Below are 16,847 nucleotides of genomic sequence, written 5' to 3' on the forward strand. Positions count from 1 at the left end.
GCACTCTGGTGCGTGCACAACAGTGATCTTCGATATGCACATACATCAATAGGACCCCAATAGGAGGATTTCCCAGCCAGTGCAACTATGGAAGATGTCCACCAAAGCTTCGTTTATACCCAATTCACCACAGAGGGTCTAGGAAGAACTAAATTACTTCAAGTTTTAATGGAGTTGCTATACATTACAAAAAAAAATATTAGAACATTTTTGTATTTGTAACCGCTGAAAATATGGTCCTTGACAGTTTTCATACTCTTTCCAATACATGATGCTAGAAAATTAAGCTGTGATTATGTACATAAAAGACAAAACTTTCTATTATATCCACTCAAATTAAGATATTTTTCATGAGCTGGACTGTGAAATAGACTGATTTTTATTGTTTGCCTCCGTCATTTGAAACTAGCGAAAAACTACTAGATTGGCCTAATTTGGAAAGTAAATTCCCCCACTAGTAACTGTTCCTGGCTAGTTGTTTTTGGCGATAAATTTAAATACGCATATAACTTTAGTAAAACTTTGGGTTTTGGCTTTTTCTTAAATTTACTGTCAAATATTTTGTGAAATAAAAACCATTTTTGAAAATCTGGTCAAATAATGACTTAGACCCATTGTTAACACTGGCCTATGCATTAAAATTGATTATGAAAATGGAAGCGTTGTCAAATTTTAAATAACTTCCTTTTCCACTGCTTACGGAAAAGCATTATTCGATACGTTTTATTCTTTTCCAGAAAAAACGCATATATTTTTTTTTTTAATCATAGGCACAAGAAAGAAAAATCACACCGACCTAAATTCTTTTAGATATGACTCTATCTTACAGATATGGGTTTCAATCCACCTTCAAAATTTAGTACAGCTTTAAAGAGTTACAGAAATTTCATTCCTGGCACGCCATGCTAGTCAATTTTTAATCCCAAGATAAAGATTGCATTATTTCAAAAACCTGCTCAATGTTATTAAATTCTTTTGACTGTGAATTCAATTGGGCAAGGCCGTATCCAGAGGAGGGATTTGGGGGGTTTGAACCCCACCCGAATTTTTTTTACCCGTAAAAACGTAACTAAAATGGATATAAACAAATTTTGTATGCGTTTTTTTTAGATTTTTTTGTGTAACCCCCCCCCCTCCGAAAACAATCTTTAAGTAAAACCCCCTCAGAAAAAAAATACTGGGGACAGCCTGGCAATTGGGTAACAGTATGCTGGCAACAATATGTTTGATTGTGCATACGCTACATTGTTAGTGTTACAATGCAAAACGAAAATTACCAAAGATGCATGTTTTCATGTGATTTACTGAGCAATTTAAATGTCGGAATAGAGACAACCTTAATAGAGACAACCGCATAAGCAAAAATTTTTTGGTTAACTTAATCTGCTCTATATTAACACAAATACTAAAAAATTAACTTAATAATAGTTAAGAATTATCACTAAAAAACTATATGATAACAATAGAATAAACATTAACCAATATTTTTGTTTTAGATAAAAAATACCGTTGCTTAAAGACGAAAAAATATAAATATGCTAAGATGAAAACAAAATAAACTACTTCATTGACTTTCTTCATCAGCTATATAAGACAAATACTTTCCAAGATTGATATAAAAATCATTTTCTTTTATTGAAAAAATGTTATAAGTGAAGTTTGAATACATGTTTCATATTTTTAGTGAAAATTCAAAATACGAAATCAGAAAATGCAGGCTAACGACCAAATCCATAGCCCGGCCGACCTCCATTATTATATCCATAGGATGGGCTTCCATTACTATTGCCGTTATAGCCATAATTTCCTTGTGGCCGTTGGCCTGTTGGCCTGTTACTTTGTGGCCGTTGGCCTGATGGCCTGTTACGACGTTGATTTTTTTTTCCTGAAAAATAGAAAACATGAGAGAAAACAATCGTTTTGCGCCAATATTTTTTGCAAAAGTAAAAATATTATAATTGCACAGGAATATTTGAGAAGCAAAGAAGAACCACATGGAAGTGCACTAGCTAAAATGCGTACGTCTTTACTATTTTTACTGTTTATCATTTATTCCAATAACCCAGATTCTATTTTTCATTCCAGAAAATTGAGAAATTATTTACGGATTGCTTTGGGTACCCGACTGACTGACCGTATTTAAAACAGTAGGCTGTACAAAAAGTGCGGTTCAATCCTGCTTTCTAGGGCTGTAATGAGGAAAAGGTCAAGATGGTTAGAGCACGTTCTCCGGATGATGGATGACAGTTTGCCGAAGCTTTTCTTTTTTGGGCAACCATATATGGCTAATCAGAAAGCAGGTCGTTTTCAGTGTTAATTTTTTTCTGAACGTTCATTTAATGCTTATTCTTTCTTTAGAAACCGTTGTCCTACAACTATTTCCAACACTTATGGGCTATAATGAATTTGCTTTATGTTTGGGGGGATCATACACCAGCTTAAAAATCCTTTTTTACAAAAGGCTCTTCTTGACTCAGGGATTTAAGGATGCATGAATCAAACCGATAAAACAAAGTTTTTTAGTCCTTTTTGGGCCCCCTTTTCTGATTAACAATATTTTTTCTCGTGAAGTTTGGGCTCTCATATTTTTATTTTTCTTGTAGGACGTCTTTTAAGTTGTTTTATTTTCTAATTAGGGTGTCTTACGTTTACAGACTGATGGGTATAAATTTTGAACTGATCAGTGCCTGGGAAATTTAGTTACTTGATTTGATAGATGGAACTGCTACTAGCCTCCCTCCCCAAAAATTATAAAGGTTCTATTGAGCCAGATACCAACCTATTAAAATTTCAAGCTGATTGGACATTATGTCTTCCCAGCATATTTTTAGCCCCATTTATGGGGGCCTATACCTCCAAACCTATCGTTTTCACACTAGCGTTTTCTTAGGCCAGTTATTTAGGTGTGTAGTGTTCAAGCCATTAAAAAGCAATTGACTTTCGAGTCCATAAAAAGCTATTCGGCCAATTTTTGGGTCCTGTTTTCAGGGGATCTCCAACATTTTTTTTGTGTATTAGGTTATCTTTGCTCTAGAACTTACGGAAGGCAATAGGAAATGAAAGTTCTAGTTTATTTTTCAAGAGTCAAGAGATTTAAGGGCAACTAGCCCCCCACCGCACCCTTTTTTCCCAAACCCATCCGCTACAAATTCTGAGATAGCCAGGTTTTTAAAAATTTGTTCAAAAATTAGGTAACAATATTTCCGGTATCAACACAACCCCCCAGGGTCCGGGGGGTTGGCGTTGTAAGTGTTGTCCTGGGGGGAAACATAGTTTCACTACAAACAAGAGTTTGGATACTGTCCCTTTCCTTAACTGTAAAAACCAAAAAACTACTGCGTCGTTGGAGCTTCACTGAAAATGAATTATATCACAAATATTTTCTTTTCCAGTTCTTACAACTTTGAAAATAAAAATAAAATAACAGTAAAATAAATTCTTGAGTAGAGTAGTACCTTCCATTTTGCGCACTTTATGTTCCATCCTGTTTATTGCGGCCTTTACGTTCCTTCCGGTTTTTCTGGTAATTCTATTCTATAGAAGCTCTACACCTTTTCAAAGAGTGTGAGTAGCCCCTCGCATCTAGGTAATACTTCTATAGAAGCTCTACACCTTTTCAAAGAGATTCAAGTTTCAAAGTTCACTGTCTTTTTGGTGATAAGCTCAAAAAACCAGCACGTCTTGTTTCATTGTTATGCAATTATTTTTGTAATGAAAAGGGTAATTACTTCTTTAGTTTACGAGATTTGCGAATTTTTTGCGAAAAGATATTTGCGTAGACGCTTACAAGGGACATTGCTAGAAAGTATTCAATAGCTTAATTGAAAAGTAACAATAGAATGACATTGTGACTTGACCTAGCTTTACCTCGCCGATGTGGTCTGCATAATACGTAATTAACGTTTTAAAAATATTTTAAATTTAAACATAAAGGGCTTACAATGTGTAGGAGGGTGGGGGGTGGCCGAGCGGGGTGTGGGGCACGCGGGTGCTGTTACCGAGGCTCCACGTGCACGGAGTGATTTCTTTTAGCCCCTGTTTCTGTTCCACGGCGCGTTCAGGTGACTGGGGCCTCTCACTTTTTCTTGTTCGTACATCGGGCTCCCTGTTTTCAAAATCCATTTTTCTTCTGAGGCTTGGAGCATTTGGTGACTAGATATTAAACATAATGAAATTTAGCACGGAGGTTCAGTTGTACAGGTGTTTCAGTTATACAGGGGTTCAGTTACATGGGGGTTCTATTTGTTAAATAATTAGTTTTTTTATATTTTAAAAGAACTTTACGGGGATTGAGAGACTCAGGTGCCTAATTCCGGGTGATTTTTATTTCCGTGACTCTAATTAAAAAATAAATGTGTGTGTGAAATAATTAGTTTTTTTATATTTTAAAAGTTCTTTAAGTGGAGTGAGAGACTCAGGTGCCTTATTCCTTGTTATTTTTATTTACTTGATGGTAAATAAAATCGAACTTTTTGTTTTAAAGTATTAGTTATTGTATCTTTTAAATGATCTTTAAGGGGATTGAGAGACTCAGTTGCTTAATTCCTTGTGATTTATATTGCCTTTATTGTAATTAAAAAATAAATTTTTCTGTTAATTAAGTAGTGTTTGTATCTTGTAATTTATATTTACTGGGTTTGAGAGAGTCAGTTGCCTAAGTCCGTGTGATTTTTATTTACGTGAAGTTCATTAAAAACGATATTTTATTGTTAAATAATTTTTTTTTGTGTCTTTTAAAAGATCTTTATGGGGATTGAGAGACTCAGGTTCCTAAACCGGTGTGATTTTTAGTTAATTGTTTTTAATTAAAACCTAAATTTTAATTGTAATTATTTAGTTTTTTTATATTTGAATAGATCTTTAAGGGTAGTGAGAGACCCAGGTGCCTAATTCCGTGTGATTTTTATTTACTTGATTGTAAATAAAAAAGAAATTGTCTTGTTTTATTAGTATAGTTTTTATATTATATATGAAATTTAATTGGATTTAGAGAATAAGGAAAATAATTAGGTGTGATGTTTGTTTACGTGTTTGTCATTAAAATCTATATTTTTTTGTTAAATTATGAGTTGTTTTATATGTTAAATGATCATGACGTTGATTGAGATACTCAGTTGACTATGTCCGTTTGATTTTTATTTACTTGATGGTCATTAAAAACGACTTTTTTGTGTTTTATATTTATTTTGTTTTTCTTTTAAATTAGATATTAGTGGATTGTGATAGTAATTCGCAAAAGACCGTTTGATTTTTAGTTAATTGATGGTCATTAAAAACTAAATTTTTGTGTTAATTATGTAGTTTTGTATATTTTAAAATAGATTTAAGGATATTGAGAGTCCGTTGCAAAAGTACGGGTTATTTTTCTTTAATTGATTCTCGTTAAAAAATAAATTTTTGTGTTAAAAACTTATTTGTTTTACCTTTTACATTAGCTTTAATTTGATTGAGAGACTCATTTTAAATAGTACTTGTGATGTTTATTTTCTTTTTATTAATTAAAAAAGTTATTTTTTTGTTAATAATTATTTGATTTTTTCAATTAAATTAGATGTAAGAGAATTGAGAGACACATGTGCAATAGTCAGTGTGTTTTTTCTTTACGGTATTGTATTTAAAATCTTACTTTGGGTGTGAAATTATTATTGGTTTTATATTTTAATATAGCTTGAAGTGTATTGAGCGACTCATTGTACTTTGTCTATGAGTTTTTTCCTTCCGTGGTTGTCAATAAAAAAGAACGTTGTGTGTGACAGACTAAGTTTTTCTATATTTTAAAAGAGCTTTCATTTGTTTTATAGCCCCTGTGGACATGGTCATAGTGGAGTATCTGTACTGTTATGTATATATTCTATTAATAGTATTTTGTAATATTTATTGTTATCAAATTTTAAAATAGATTTAAGCGTATTGAGAGACTAATTGTAATCAGTAATTTTTTATATTATAAAAGTTGGACTATTAAAATAAAAATAATCCGTTTTTTAGAATTAGTTTTTGTATCTTTTATAATATGTGTAAGTGGTGTGAGAGACTCAGATGACGTTGAACGTGTGGTGTTTATGTAATTTATTGTAATTAAAAAATACATGTTTGTGTTAAAAAATTATTTTTTTTATATTTTAAAATATCTTTAAGTGGTTTGAGAGACTCTTTAATTAACTATTTTTTAATTAAATACACTCAATATCCTAAAAGTGTTTAATTCAAACTTTTTAAAACTTCGAAATTTTTCAACTTTATTTATTTCTTTCTTTCTGTACATAACTCAAAATGTCAAAATATGCTTACAGTTGTAACTCTTGCGCTCTATGATTTGTCAAAGACACGATTTGACTTTCCCACTGACATTCTATGATAGTTTATTGACAGCACTAGTCGATTGGTCGGATACACGCTGTGACTTTCACACTTGTAATCTATGACTGGTTATTGACACAACCTAATCTGTTGCATGTATTAAATCAGTATTTTTTTACGCAGTGGAACGATAAACACATAAGTCATATCTTTTAAAAAAAAGGTGAAGACGGAACATTTTAATACAGTGTGTTTACATAACAATGTTATTGTAGCATTTAATGCCGACAAAAAGAAATATTTAAACTTTGAAAAAAGAACATGTGGTAGCACTATTGGAAATGTATGCATTTAGTGTCATGACAGTAAGGAATTAAATTTCTTTGGAATACCGAAAAAATTCAACTCTTATGTTGGGGGTTATGCGAGATTGAGATCTCCAGAGATGATTGCACTCAAAGAGAATGCCAACATAAAAATAATCATTGATGATAGAGTACAACTCCTTGCTACTATTGCAGGTAACACAGTACCTACTGATACATCCACTGGTCATCTTTCATGTATTAGCATTCAACGGGAGATCAATAAAAGAAAGGCCTACTCTCCTACTAATATCGTAATCCATATCTTGTCTACGTGCCGAAACTGTTAACTGTGTAAAAATGATGTGATAATAGACGGTGAAATTGCCAGAAAAATAAAAAGAGCATTGTCAGAAAATATCACGAAGGACTATAAAGATGAATAGATTAAAAAAAAAACACCAGCAAACTTTACTGCCATTGTTAAAACATTCATTTAACAACATAATACAAAAGATTAAAATCATATTGAGCATTTTGATGAAACAACAGTAAATATTTTGTATGACTCAAAATTTACTAATAATTATTCTACTGATTACGAACTAAGAGAAGACAATAGCTATAATATCAAGAGGTAATATGGTGAACTATTTTATGGAACAGATTCAAAATGTCAAAAGTTAATTGCTGATATTAATAATGTATCATAATATATTTATTGTATTAAAATTCTACAGAGCATTATTTCATTATAAATATATTTCGCATTAAATTGTTATGTGATCATTATTTTTAGAGTACGCTAGCATATCAAACGTTTATAATGTCTAATAAAACGTTTAAGATTTAAGAAAAGGAATGTTCATACATCTATTGTCATACACAGGTTGACAAATTTTTTATTTAATTCATCTCTTTTATAAATAAAAAAAGACATTTCATTCAATAAATTATGACTAAACTATAAGAAAACTATAAACTCTTTCTTGAAGTTACATCATGGATACACAATGCAGAAATTTCATTTAAGAAATTATCAAAAAATTGTAAGTAAGTAGCAAATTCTGTCAAAAATATGTTAATACGCTTAAGCAATAAATATCTTTATGCCTAACCCGTCTTTATTCTTTATAATAGTTTTATTCATTTCATTAAATTATTAAGAAATTGTAAGTTAGTAACAATAGCTTTCTTGAATCTTCTTCCTGGACCCAACGCATATATTTAGGTCAAGAAATAGTAATAAAATCGTAATTAAGTAATAAAGTCTTTATTGATTCCCCCTATTGGATACACACTACATAAATGTCATTCAAGAAATTATGAAGGAATTATTAATAGGTAACACACTCATTTTACATCATGTATACACAATTCATAAATTTCATTTAATAAATTATCAAAAATTTTAAGTAAGTAGCAAATTCTTTCTTGAATTCGCCTCCTGGGTAAATAAAAAAGACAGTTCATTAAAGAAATTATGAAAAAATTTTAAGCAAGTAGCAAACTCTTTCTTGAATTAGACGGCAGAATAAACAAAAAAGAAATTCCGTTCGAGAAATTATGACAAAAGTCAAAGTAATTAAAAAACTATTTATTGTTTTCATGAATTAGATACACGTTGTATAAATTTAAGTAGATAAATTATGAAAAAATTCTAAGTAATTAGCAATATATTTATTGAAGTCAACTCTTGTATAAACACTACGGAAATTTAATTTAATAATTTATTAAAAAAAAATTAATATTTATCTAATTAATCTCTTTGATAAACAATACAGAAATATAATTCAATTGATTATTTAATTATTTGTAATTAATTAACAAACTCTTATCGTTTTCACCTCATTTCTATACAGTACATATACTTAATTCAATAAATTATTAAAAAATCGCAAGTAATTAACTATTTTTTATCTTTATAAAAAACAATTATAAATTAGATAAATGATTTATAAATTTGATAACTTACATTATGAAAAAAAATTCTCAATACGTAACATTGTCTTTCTTGAATTCAACTCATAGATAAACAATACTGAAATTCCAGTCAAGAAGATAAAGACTTAGCTAGTCGAGGCATAAATTATATTCAGTAAATTAAGGAAAAATTATTAGCAATTAACAATATCTTTCATGAAGACGTGTCTCGGATGCAAACTGATGAAATTTAATTAAAGAAATTATTAAAATATTTGTAAGTAAGTAACAAAATCTTTATTTTTTCAAAGTTCATTTTGAATTTCTTTCGTTGAAATGCAACAGTTTGAATATTTCGGTAGTGTTAGGTTTTGTTTTACCTTGTCACAGTTACATCTTCTTTATTTTTCAAAGTTCATTTTGAAATTGTTTCGTTGAAATGCAAGAGTTGGAACATTTCAGTAGTGTTTGATTGTGATTTACCTTGTCACAGTTACATTTTCTTGATTTTTCAAAGTTCACTTTGAATTTCTGTCATTGAAATGCAAGAGTTGGAATATTTCAGTAGTGTTTGGTTGTGGTTTACCTTGTCACAGGTACATTTTATTGATTTTTCAAAGTTCATTTTGAATTTCTTTCACTGAAATGCAAGAGTTGGTATATTTCAGTCGGTTGTGTGTTTGTTTTTCAATGTGACTGGTCAAGTTTAGAGATTTTTAATTTTTGAATTCGAAATTCTTTAGATGAATTTCTAGTGTTGGATTATTTAAGTAGTGTTTGGTTGTGGTTAACCTTTTCAAACTTACATTTTCATGATTTTATAATGATCATTCTGAATTACTCTTGTTGAGATGCAAGAGATCAAAAATATTTGTAGTTTCTGGTTGGTGTTTAACTATTCAGAGATAAAAATTCTTGATTTTTCAAAGTTCATATATTATAAAATTATTTGAAATTCAAGAGTTTGAATATGTCAGTTGGTGTTTTTTGGGCTTTTACGTTTAAAATTTTAATTTTAATTTATATTATCATTTCCTTATTTATTTTTTTTCGTTGAATTTAAATTTTCGTACTATTAATTAGTATAGTGTTTTTGTTTTAAAGTTTAAAATATAAAGATTCTTTATTTTTTTCACTTTTCACTATTCTTTTATTTATTATAATTGAAATAGTTGTAATATTTCAGTAGTGTTTGCTTGTGGTTTACCCTGTCACAGTTACATTTTCTTGATTTTTCAAAGTTCATTTTGAATCATTCAAGAAACGTGATTAAACACGTTTTTAAAATATATTCGATGGTTAGGCCTGTCATGGGTTCAAATACAAACGATTAATGATCACCCGATTGGTCAGCCCACGTGATTACAAGTGAGCTTTTAGACAACTACTCATGTTAATAAAGTCTTGTTTTTTAGAAAACACACCCACAGATACGGCACCAGCAACTTGAACCGGCACATACACAGACACGAAAAACACACATTCCGATTGAGAGAGATCTACAAAAAGTTGGGTTGACCTAGGTTCACTTAGAGTGGCGCGCCACTCTAAGTGAACCTAGGTCAACCCAACTTTTGGATATCTCTCTCACTATGACTCTGTTTGTGTGTCGTGTCTGTGCGTGTCTCGTTTCTATGTTGTGTGTCATCTCTGTGGGTGTGTTGTCTAAAAAACCAGTCTGGTTGAAAATGTGGAGTTTTCGTACTGCTCACTTTTTTTGCAATGTGTAGGAACCAGCAGGGAATCCCCGCTCGTTTGGAAAGGTGCCAAGGAGAGGCATGCAAATAGCATGTAGTTTAAAAACGTGTTTAATCACGTTTCTTGAATGATTCAAAATGAACTTTGAAAAATCAAGAAAATGTAACTGTGACAGGGTAAACCACAAGCAAACACTACTGAAATATTCCAACTCTTCCATTTCAAGGAAAGAAATTCAAAATGAACTTTGAAAAATCAAGAAAATATAACTTTGACAAGGTAAACAACATCCAAACACTACTGAAATCTTCCAACTCTTTCATTTTAACGACATAAATTCAAAATGAACTTTGAAAAATCAAGGAAATGTAGCTGTGACAAGGTAAACCACAAGCGAACACTACTAAATATTCCAAATCTAGCATTTCAACGACATAAATTCAAAATGAACTTTGAAAAATCAAGAAAATGTAACCGTGTCACTCAAAACCCAGCTCATCCACTATAGATCTCGACAAAAACTTGCTTTAACACGAATGAAATAAAGAATGAACAAAGAAAAAACAAGAAAATGTAACTGAGACAAGGTCCACACCAACAAACAACTACAGAAATATATCAAAACCTACTTTACAGCATAAGCAATACAGAATGAACTAAGGCATTACATAAGAAATTAAATGTGTCAAGGTAATAACCTACCCAACTCTACTGAAATATTCCAACTCTTGAATTTCAAATAAATAAATACAAAATTAAATTTGAAAAATAAAGAAAATGTAATTTTGAAAATGTAAAAAACAACCATACAAAAATTAAATTCTACAACTCGTTAATTTAAAAGAAAGAAATTCGAAATCAACTTTGAAAAATCAAGAAAATGTAACTGTTAAACGGTAAACCATAACTAAACACTACTGAAATATTCCAACTCTTGCATTTCAACGAAAGAAATTCAAAGTGAACTTTGAAAAATCAAGAAAATGAAACTGTGACAAGGTAAATCACAATCAAACACTACTTAAATATTCCAGCTATTAAATTTCAAAGAAAGAAATTCAAAATGAACTTTGAAAAATCAAGAAGATGTAACTGTGACAAGGTAAAACATAAGCTAACACTACCGAAATATTCCAACTCTTACATTTCAACGAAAGAAATTCAAAATGAACTTTGAAAAAAAAAAGAGTTTGTTACTTACTTAAAAATATTTTCATAATTTCTTGAATGAAATTTATGCATTGTGCATCCGTGAGACTACTTCAAGAAATAAATTGTTAGTTACTGATAATCTTTTCATAATTTACTTAATAAATTATATTCATCGATTCGCTAATTAGGGAAATTATTTAAGGAAATTTCATTCTTGTTTATAACTGAGTTTATTTAGATACAGAAAATTATAATGTCAGGTGATTTTTTTTCCTACTGTCTTTTGTTAAATGTATAAATCGTTGCTATAATTTAGATGATTTGAGGTTAATGTGAAAAAAAAAAGTTAAGTACTTTCGATTTTTTAAAATTTTATTTAATTACTTCTATTTACTTGCGATCAAATATTTTGAAAAGAAATTAGTTTTTTAAACAATTACAAAGATTTTAATAAATTATTTAATTAAATTTATGTATTTTGTATAAATTATTTTACTTAAATAAATAAATTTTTTTTTTCAATAATTTATTTTATTAAATTTCCTTAGTTTTTATAAAATATTTTACTTAAATAAAGAAATTTATAATTAATTATAATTATTTAATAATATATTTAATTAAATTTAAACAAAGTTTATATAAGACATGAAAAAAAAATAGAGTGTGTTACTGAATTTTACTTTTGTCATAATTTCTCTATTGGAATGTTTTTTTTGTTTATTCAGAGGGTTAATTCAAGAGAGACTTTGCTACTTACTTACAATTTTTTCATAATTTCTTTAGTTAACTGTCTTTTTTATCTTCACCGGAGGCTACCTCAAGACAGAATTAGCTAAGTACTTAAATTTTCTGAGAATTTATTAAATTAAATTTATGCATTGTGTATACATGAGGTAACATGATTGTGCTAAATATTTAGAAGTAAGTCATATTTTATTTAATGAAATTTAAGTAATGTTTATCAACTAGGGGAAAACAATAAAGACTTTATTACTTACTAGAGATTTAATTACTATTTATTTAATTAAATACATGTGTTGTGTCCAGGACGCGAATTCAAGAAAGCTATTGTTACTTACTTAAAATTTATTCATAATTTAATGAAATGAATAAAACTATTCTAAAGAATAAAGACGGGTTAGGCTTAAAGATATTTATTGCTTAATAGTATTAACATATTTTTGAAAGAATTTTCTACTTACTTACAATTTTTGACAATTTCTTGAATGAAATTTCTGCATTGTGTATCACTGATTTAAATTCAATACAGATTTTGTATCTTAATTAGAGTTTAGTTATAATTTCTTTAATGAAATGTCTTTTTTTTATTTATCCATTAGTTGAATTAAATAAAAAATTTGTCACCATGTGTATGACAATAGATGTATTAAGAGTCCTTTTCTTACATATCCGACGTTTTATTAGACATTCTCAACGTTTGATATGGTATCGGGCTCTAAAAATAATGATCACATAACAATGTAATGAAACATATATTTTTAATGAAATAATGCTCTGTAGAATATTAATACAATAAATATATTATGATACATTATTAATATCAGCACTTAACTTTGTACATTTTTAATATGTTCAATAAAATAGTTCACCCTGTTCTCTCTGGATCTTATAGCTAGTGTCTTATCTTAGTTAGTACTCAGTAGAATAATCATTATTAAATATTAAGTCATAAACAATTTTTACTGGTGTCTCATCAACAGGTTAAATATGCTTTTCGTCTTTGGTATTATTTGTTTCAATAACTGTTTGACCACTGTCAGTAACGTTTGCTGGTGTTTTGTTTTTCATCGATTCATCTTTATATTCCATAGTGATAATTTCTGACAATGACCTTTTTATTTTTCTGGCAATTTCACTGTCTATTATCACATTATTTTTACACAGGTAACAGTTTCGACACGTAGACAAGATATGGTTTACGATATTAGTAGAAGAGTAGGCCTTTCTTTTATTGATCTTCCGTTTAATGCTAATACCTGAAATGTGACGATTGGATGTATCAGTAGGTAATGCGTTAACTGTAATAGTAGCAAGGAGTTGGCCTCTATCGTCAATGATTATTTTTATGTTGGCATTCTCTTTGAGTGCAATCATCTCTGGAGATCTCAATCTCGCATAACCAACAAAAGAAGAGTTGAATTTTTTCGGTATTCCAAAGAAATTCAATTACTTACTGTCATGACACTGCATGCAGACATTTTCAATCGTGCTACCAGCTGTAATTGTTTCATTGTTTAAATATTTATCTTTGTCTGCATTAAATGCTACAATAAACTTTTTATGTAAACAAACTCTATTAAAATGTTCCATCTTCACTTTTTTTTAAAAGATATTACTTATGTGTTTATAGTTCCACTGCGTAAAAAATGCTGATTTAATACATTCCATAGAGAAGGTTGTGTCAATAACCAGTCATAGAATACAAGTGTTAAAGTCAGATCGTGTCTCCGATCAATCACATGGCGCTCTCAATACCCGATCAGAGAATTCCAGTGGGAAAGTCAAATCGTGTCTCTGACCAATCACCGAGTATAATTGTTACAACTGTAAGCATACTTTGACATTTTGAGTTATGTATGGAAAGAAAGAAATAAATAAAGTTGAAAAATTTCGAAGTTTTAAAAAGTTTGAATTAAACACTTTTAGGATATTGAGTGTCTTTACTGAAAAACTAGTGCATTACAGAGTCTCTCAAACCAATTAAAGCTATTTTAAAATATAAAAAAAATAATGATTTAAAAAGATACATTATTTTTTATTTACCACACCTTAAAGAAAATAAACACTTAAAACTTAAACTGAGACACTAACTCACCTTACATAAATATAAAAGTAAGCAAAAACTAATAATTAAACACGAAAAGTTATTTTTTAATGAATACACTTTCTATAAAATCCACAATGACTTATTAACCAGAGTATCACAATCCCCTGAAAGATACTTAAAATTATGAAATATCTAATAATATAAAAACCACATAAATATTTACACTAAACACACTAACTCAACCACCACCCGGAACAAGTCAAATGGGTCTATCTCTCCAATAACAGATATTTTAAAATATAGAAAAAACTTATAATTTACCTAAATTTGATCTATTTTATTTAAGACAAACTCATGACTACAATCACGGACAAAGGAACCTGAGTCTCTCAATCCCCTTAATGCTCCTTTAAAATATACACAAACTCATAATTAAACAAAAAAATTTCGATTTTCAATAGAACCAAGGACCGAAAAAACAAACTGAAGAGTGCACATGTCTCTCTCAAACCCATTACACAAAAATTAAAAGTTAACAACAAAAAGAATAAAAAAAAATATGTAATTTTTTTATTAAAAAAACGTACATAAAAATAACAATCACTCATTCAAATGAGGCACTAAAACCACGGAACTCTATTTTAAAATATTAATAAAAAAATATTTTTAAAAAAAAATTTCTTTTTTAATTACACTATATTAAATAAAAATAACGCGTAATTTTTCAAATGACTCTCAAACCCATAAAAGATATATTAAAATAAAAAAAACTAATTATTTAAAAAACCATTTTCGTTTTTATTTAACAACAAGGAATTAAAAATAACACGGAATTTTGCGAATGAGACTCACAATCCATTCAAAGCTAATTTAAAATATAAAAAAACTAATTCTATAAAACACAAAGTTATTTTTTAATGACAATAAATTAAAGAAAAATCACACTTACTTAGGCAACTGCGTCTCTCAAGCCTAGTCCATCAAATTTAAAATATAAAAACACAACTTATTTAACAAAAAAATTTCGTTTTTAATGTCTCACAAGTAAAGAAAAATCACACGGACTTATGCACCTGAGTCTCTCAATCCCCGTAAAGATCTTTTAAAATATAAAAAAACTACTTATATAACAAGAAAAATTAGTTTTTTAATGACAAACAATTAAATAAACATCACTCGGTATTCTGCCCCCTGCTCTCTCACTACCCTTTAAGATATTTTAAAAGATAAAAAAAATACTAATTTAAAATTAAAAGATATTTTTTAATTTACCCCACTTAAATAAACATCACCCTGAATTATGCAACTGCGTCTCTCAATCACCTTACAGATATTTTAAAAGACACAAAAACTAATTATATAAAAATAAAATTTCTTTTTTAATGAACTTAAATTAAGTATAACTCACACGGACTTAGGCAACTGAGTCTCTCAATCCCCGAAAAGCTATTTTAAAAGATACAAACAATACTTATATAACATATAAAATTCTATTTTAATGAGCATCAAGTCCATAAAAATAACAAGTACTTAAGCAACTGAGTCTCTCAATCCCAGAAAAGATCTGTTAAAAGATACAAAAACTAATAATTTAACACAAAAATTTCGTTTTTAATGAACATCAAGTAAAAAAAATCACAAGGAATTAGGCAACTGAGTCTCTCAATCACCTTAAATCTCTATTAAAAGATACACAAACTAATTAATTAAAACAAAATTTTCTTTTTTAATGATAATCAAGTAAATAAAAATCACACGGAATTAGGCAACTGAGTCTCTCAATCCCATTAAAGTTCTTTTAAAAGATACAAAAACTACTTGTTTAACACACAGAACCCCCATGTAACTGAACCCCTGTATAACTGAAACCCCTGTACAACTGAACCTCCGTTCTAAATTTCATTATGTTTAATATATAGTCACCCACTGCTCCAAGCCTCAGAATAAAAAGGGATTTTGAAAACAGGGAGCCAGATTTAAGAAAAGGAAATAGGGCGAGGGACCAGGCACCTGAACCCCCCGTGGCCGTGTCCACGGGGAGAACCGGCCTACCGCCGGGCACGGGGCTGCTCTTTGTCTGAACACGCGGGGCACTCCCCCCTCTCTGCACCCCCCCCCCCGCCTAACCCTTTTAAGCCCGTTATTTTTAAATTGACAATATTTTTCAAACGTTACTTACGTATTATGCAGACCACATCGGCGAGGTAAAGCTAGGTCAAGTCACAATGTCATTCTATTGTTACTTTTCAATTAAGCTATTGAATACTTTCTAGCAATGTCCCTTGTAAGCGTCTACGCAAATATCTTTTCGCAAAAAATTCGCAAATCTCGTAAACTAAAGAAGTAATTACCCTTTTCATTACAAAAATAATTGCATAACAATGAAACAAGACGTGTTGGTTTTTTGGGCTTATCACCAAAAAGACAGTGAACTTTGAAACCTGAATCTCTTTGAAAAGGTGTATAGCTTCTATTGAAGTATTACCTAGATGCGAGGGGCTACTCACACTCTTTGAAAGGGTGTAGAGCTTCTATAGAATAGAATTACCAGAAAAAACCGGAAGGAACGTAAAGGCCGCAATAAACAGGATGGAACATAAAGTGGGCAAAATGGAAGGTACTACTCTACTTTCTTGAACTGATGGATCTTTCAACAATTAAAATCATTATATATCAGATAT

The 16,847-nt window shown here is 29.6% G+C and overlaps 1 protein-coding gene across 1 annotated transcript in view; it reads right to left on the reverse strand.

Annotated features, from left to right (window-relative positions):
• Positions 1 to 1,616: 1,616 nt before the first annotated feature.
• Positions 1,617 to 16,847, reverse strand: part of LOC148938617 (uncharacterized) — a 35,640-nt gene continuing 20,409 nt past the window's right edge. Inside the window, exon 3 of the mRNA XM_089107660.1 lies at positions 1,617 to 1,885. Within this exon, the coding sequence (XP_088963786.1) occupies positions 1,719 to 1,885 (167 nt within the window). The 3' untranslated portion in view covers positions 1,617 to 1,718. The remainder of the gene's footprint in view (positions 1,886 to 16,847) is intronic.

This window comes from Artemia sp. Qi Xiang Cuo, unplaced genomic scaffold (assembly GCF_049724085.1).
Source record: "Artemia sp. Qi Xiang Cuo unplaced genomic scaffold, ASM4972408v1 HiC_scaffold_3078, whole genome shotgun sequence".
Lineage (NCBI taxonomy): Eukaryota > Metazoa > Arthropoda > Branchiopoda > Anostraca > Artemiidae > Artemia > Artemia sp. Qi Xiang Cuo.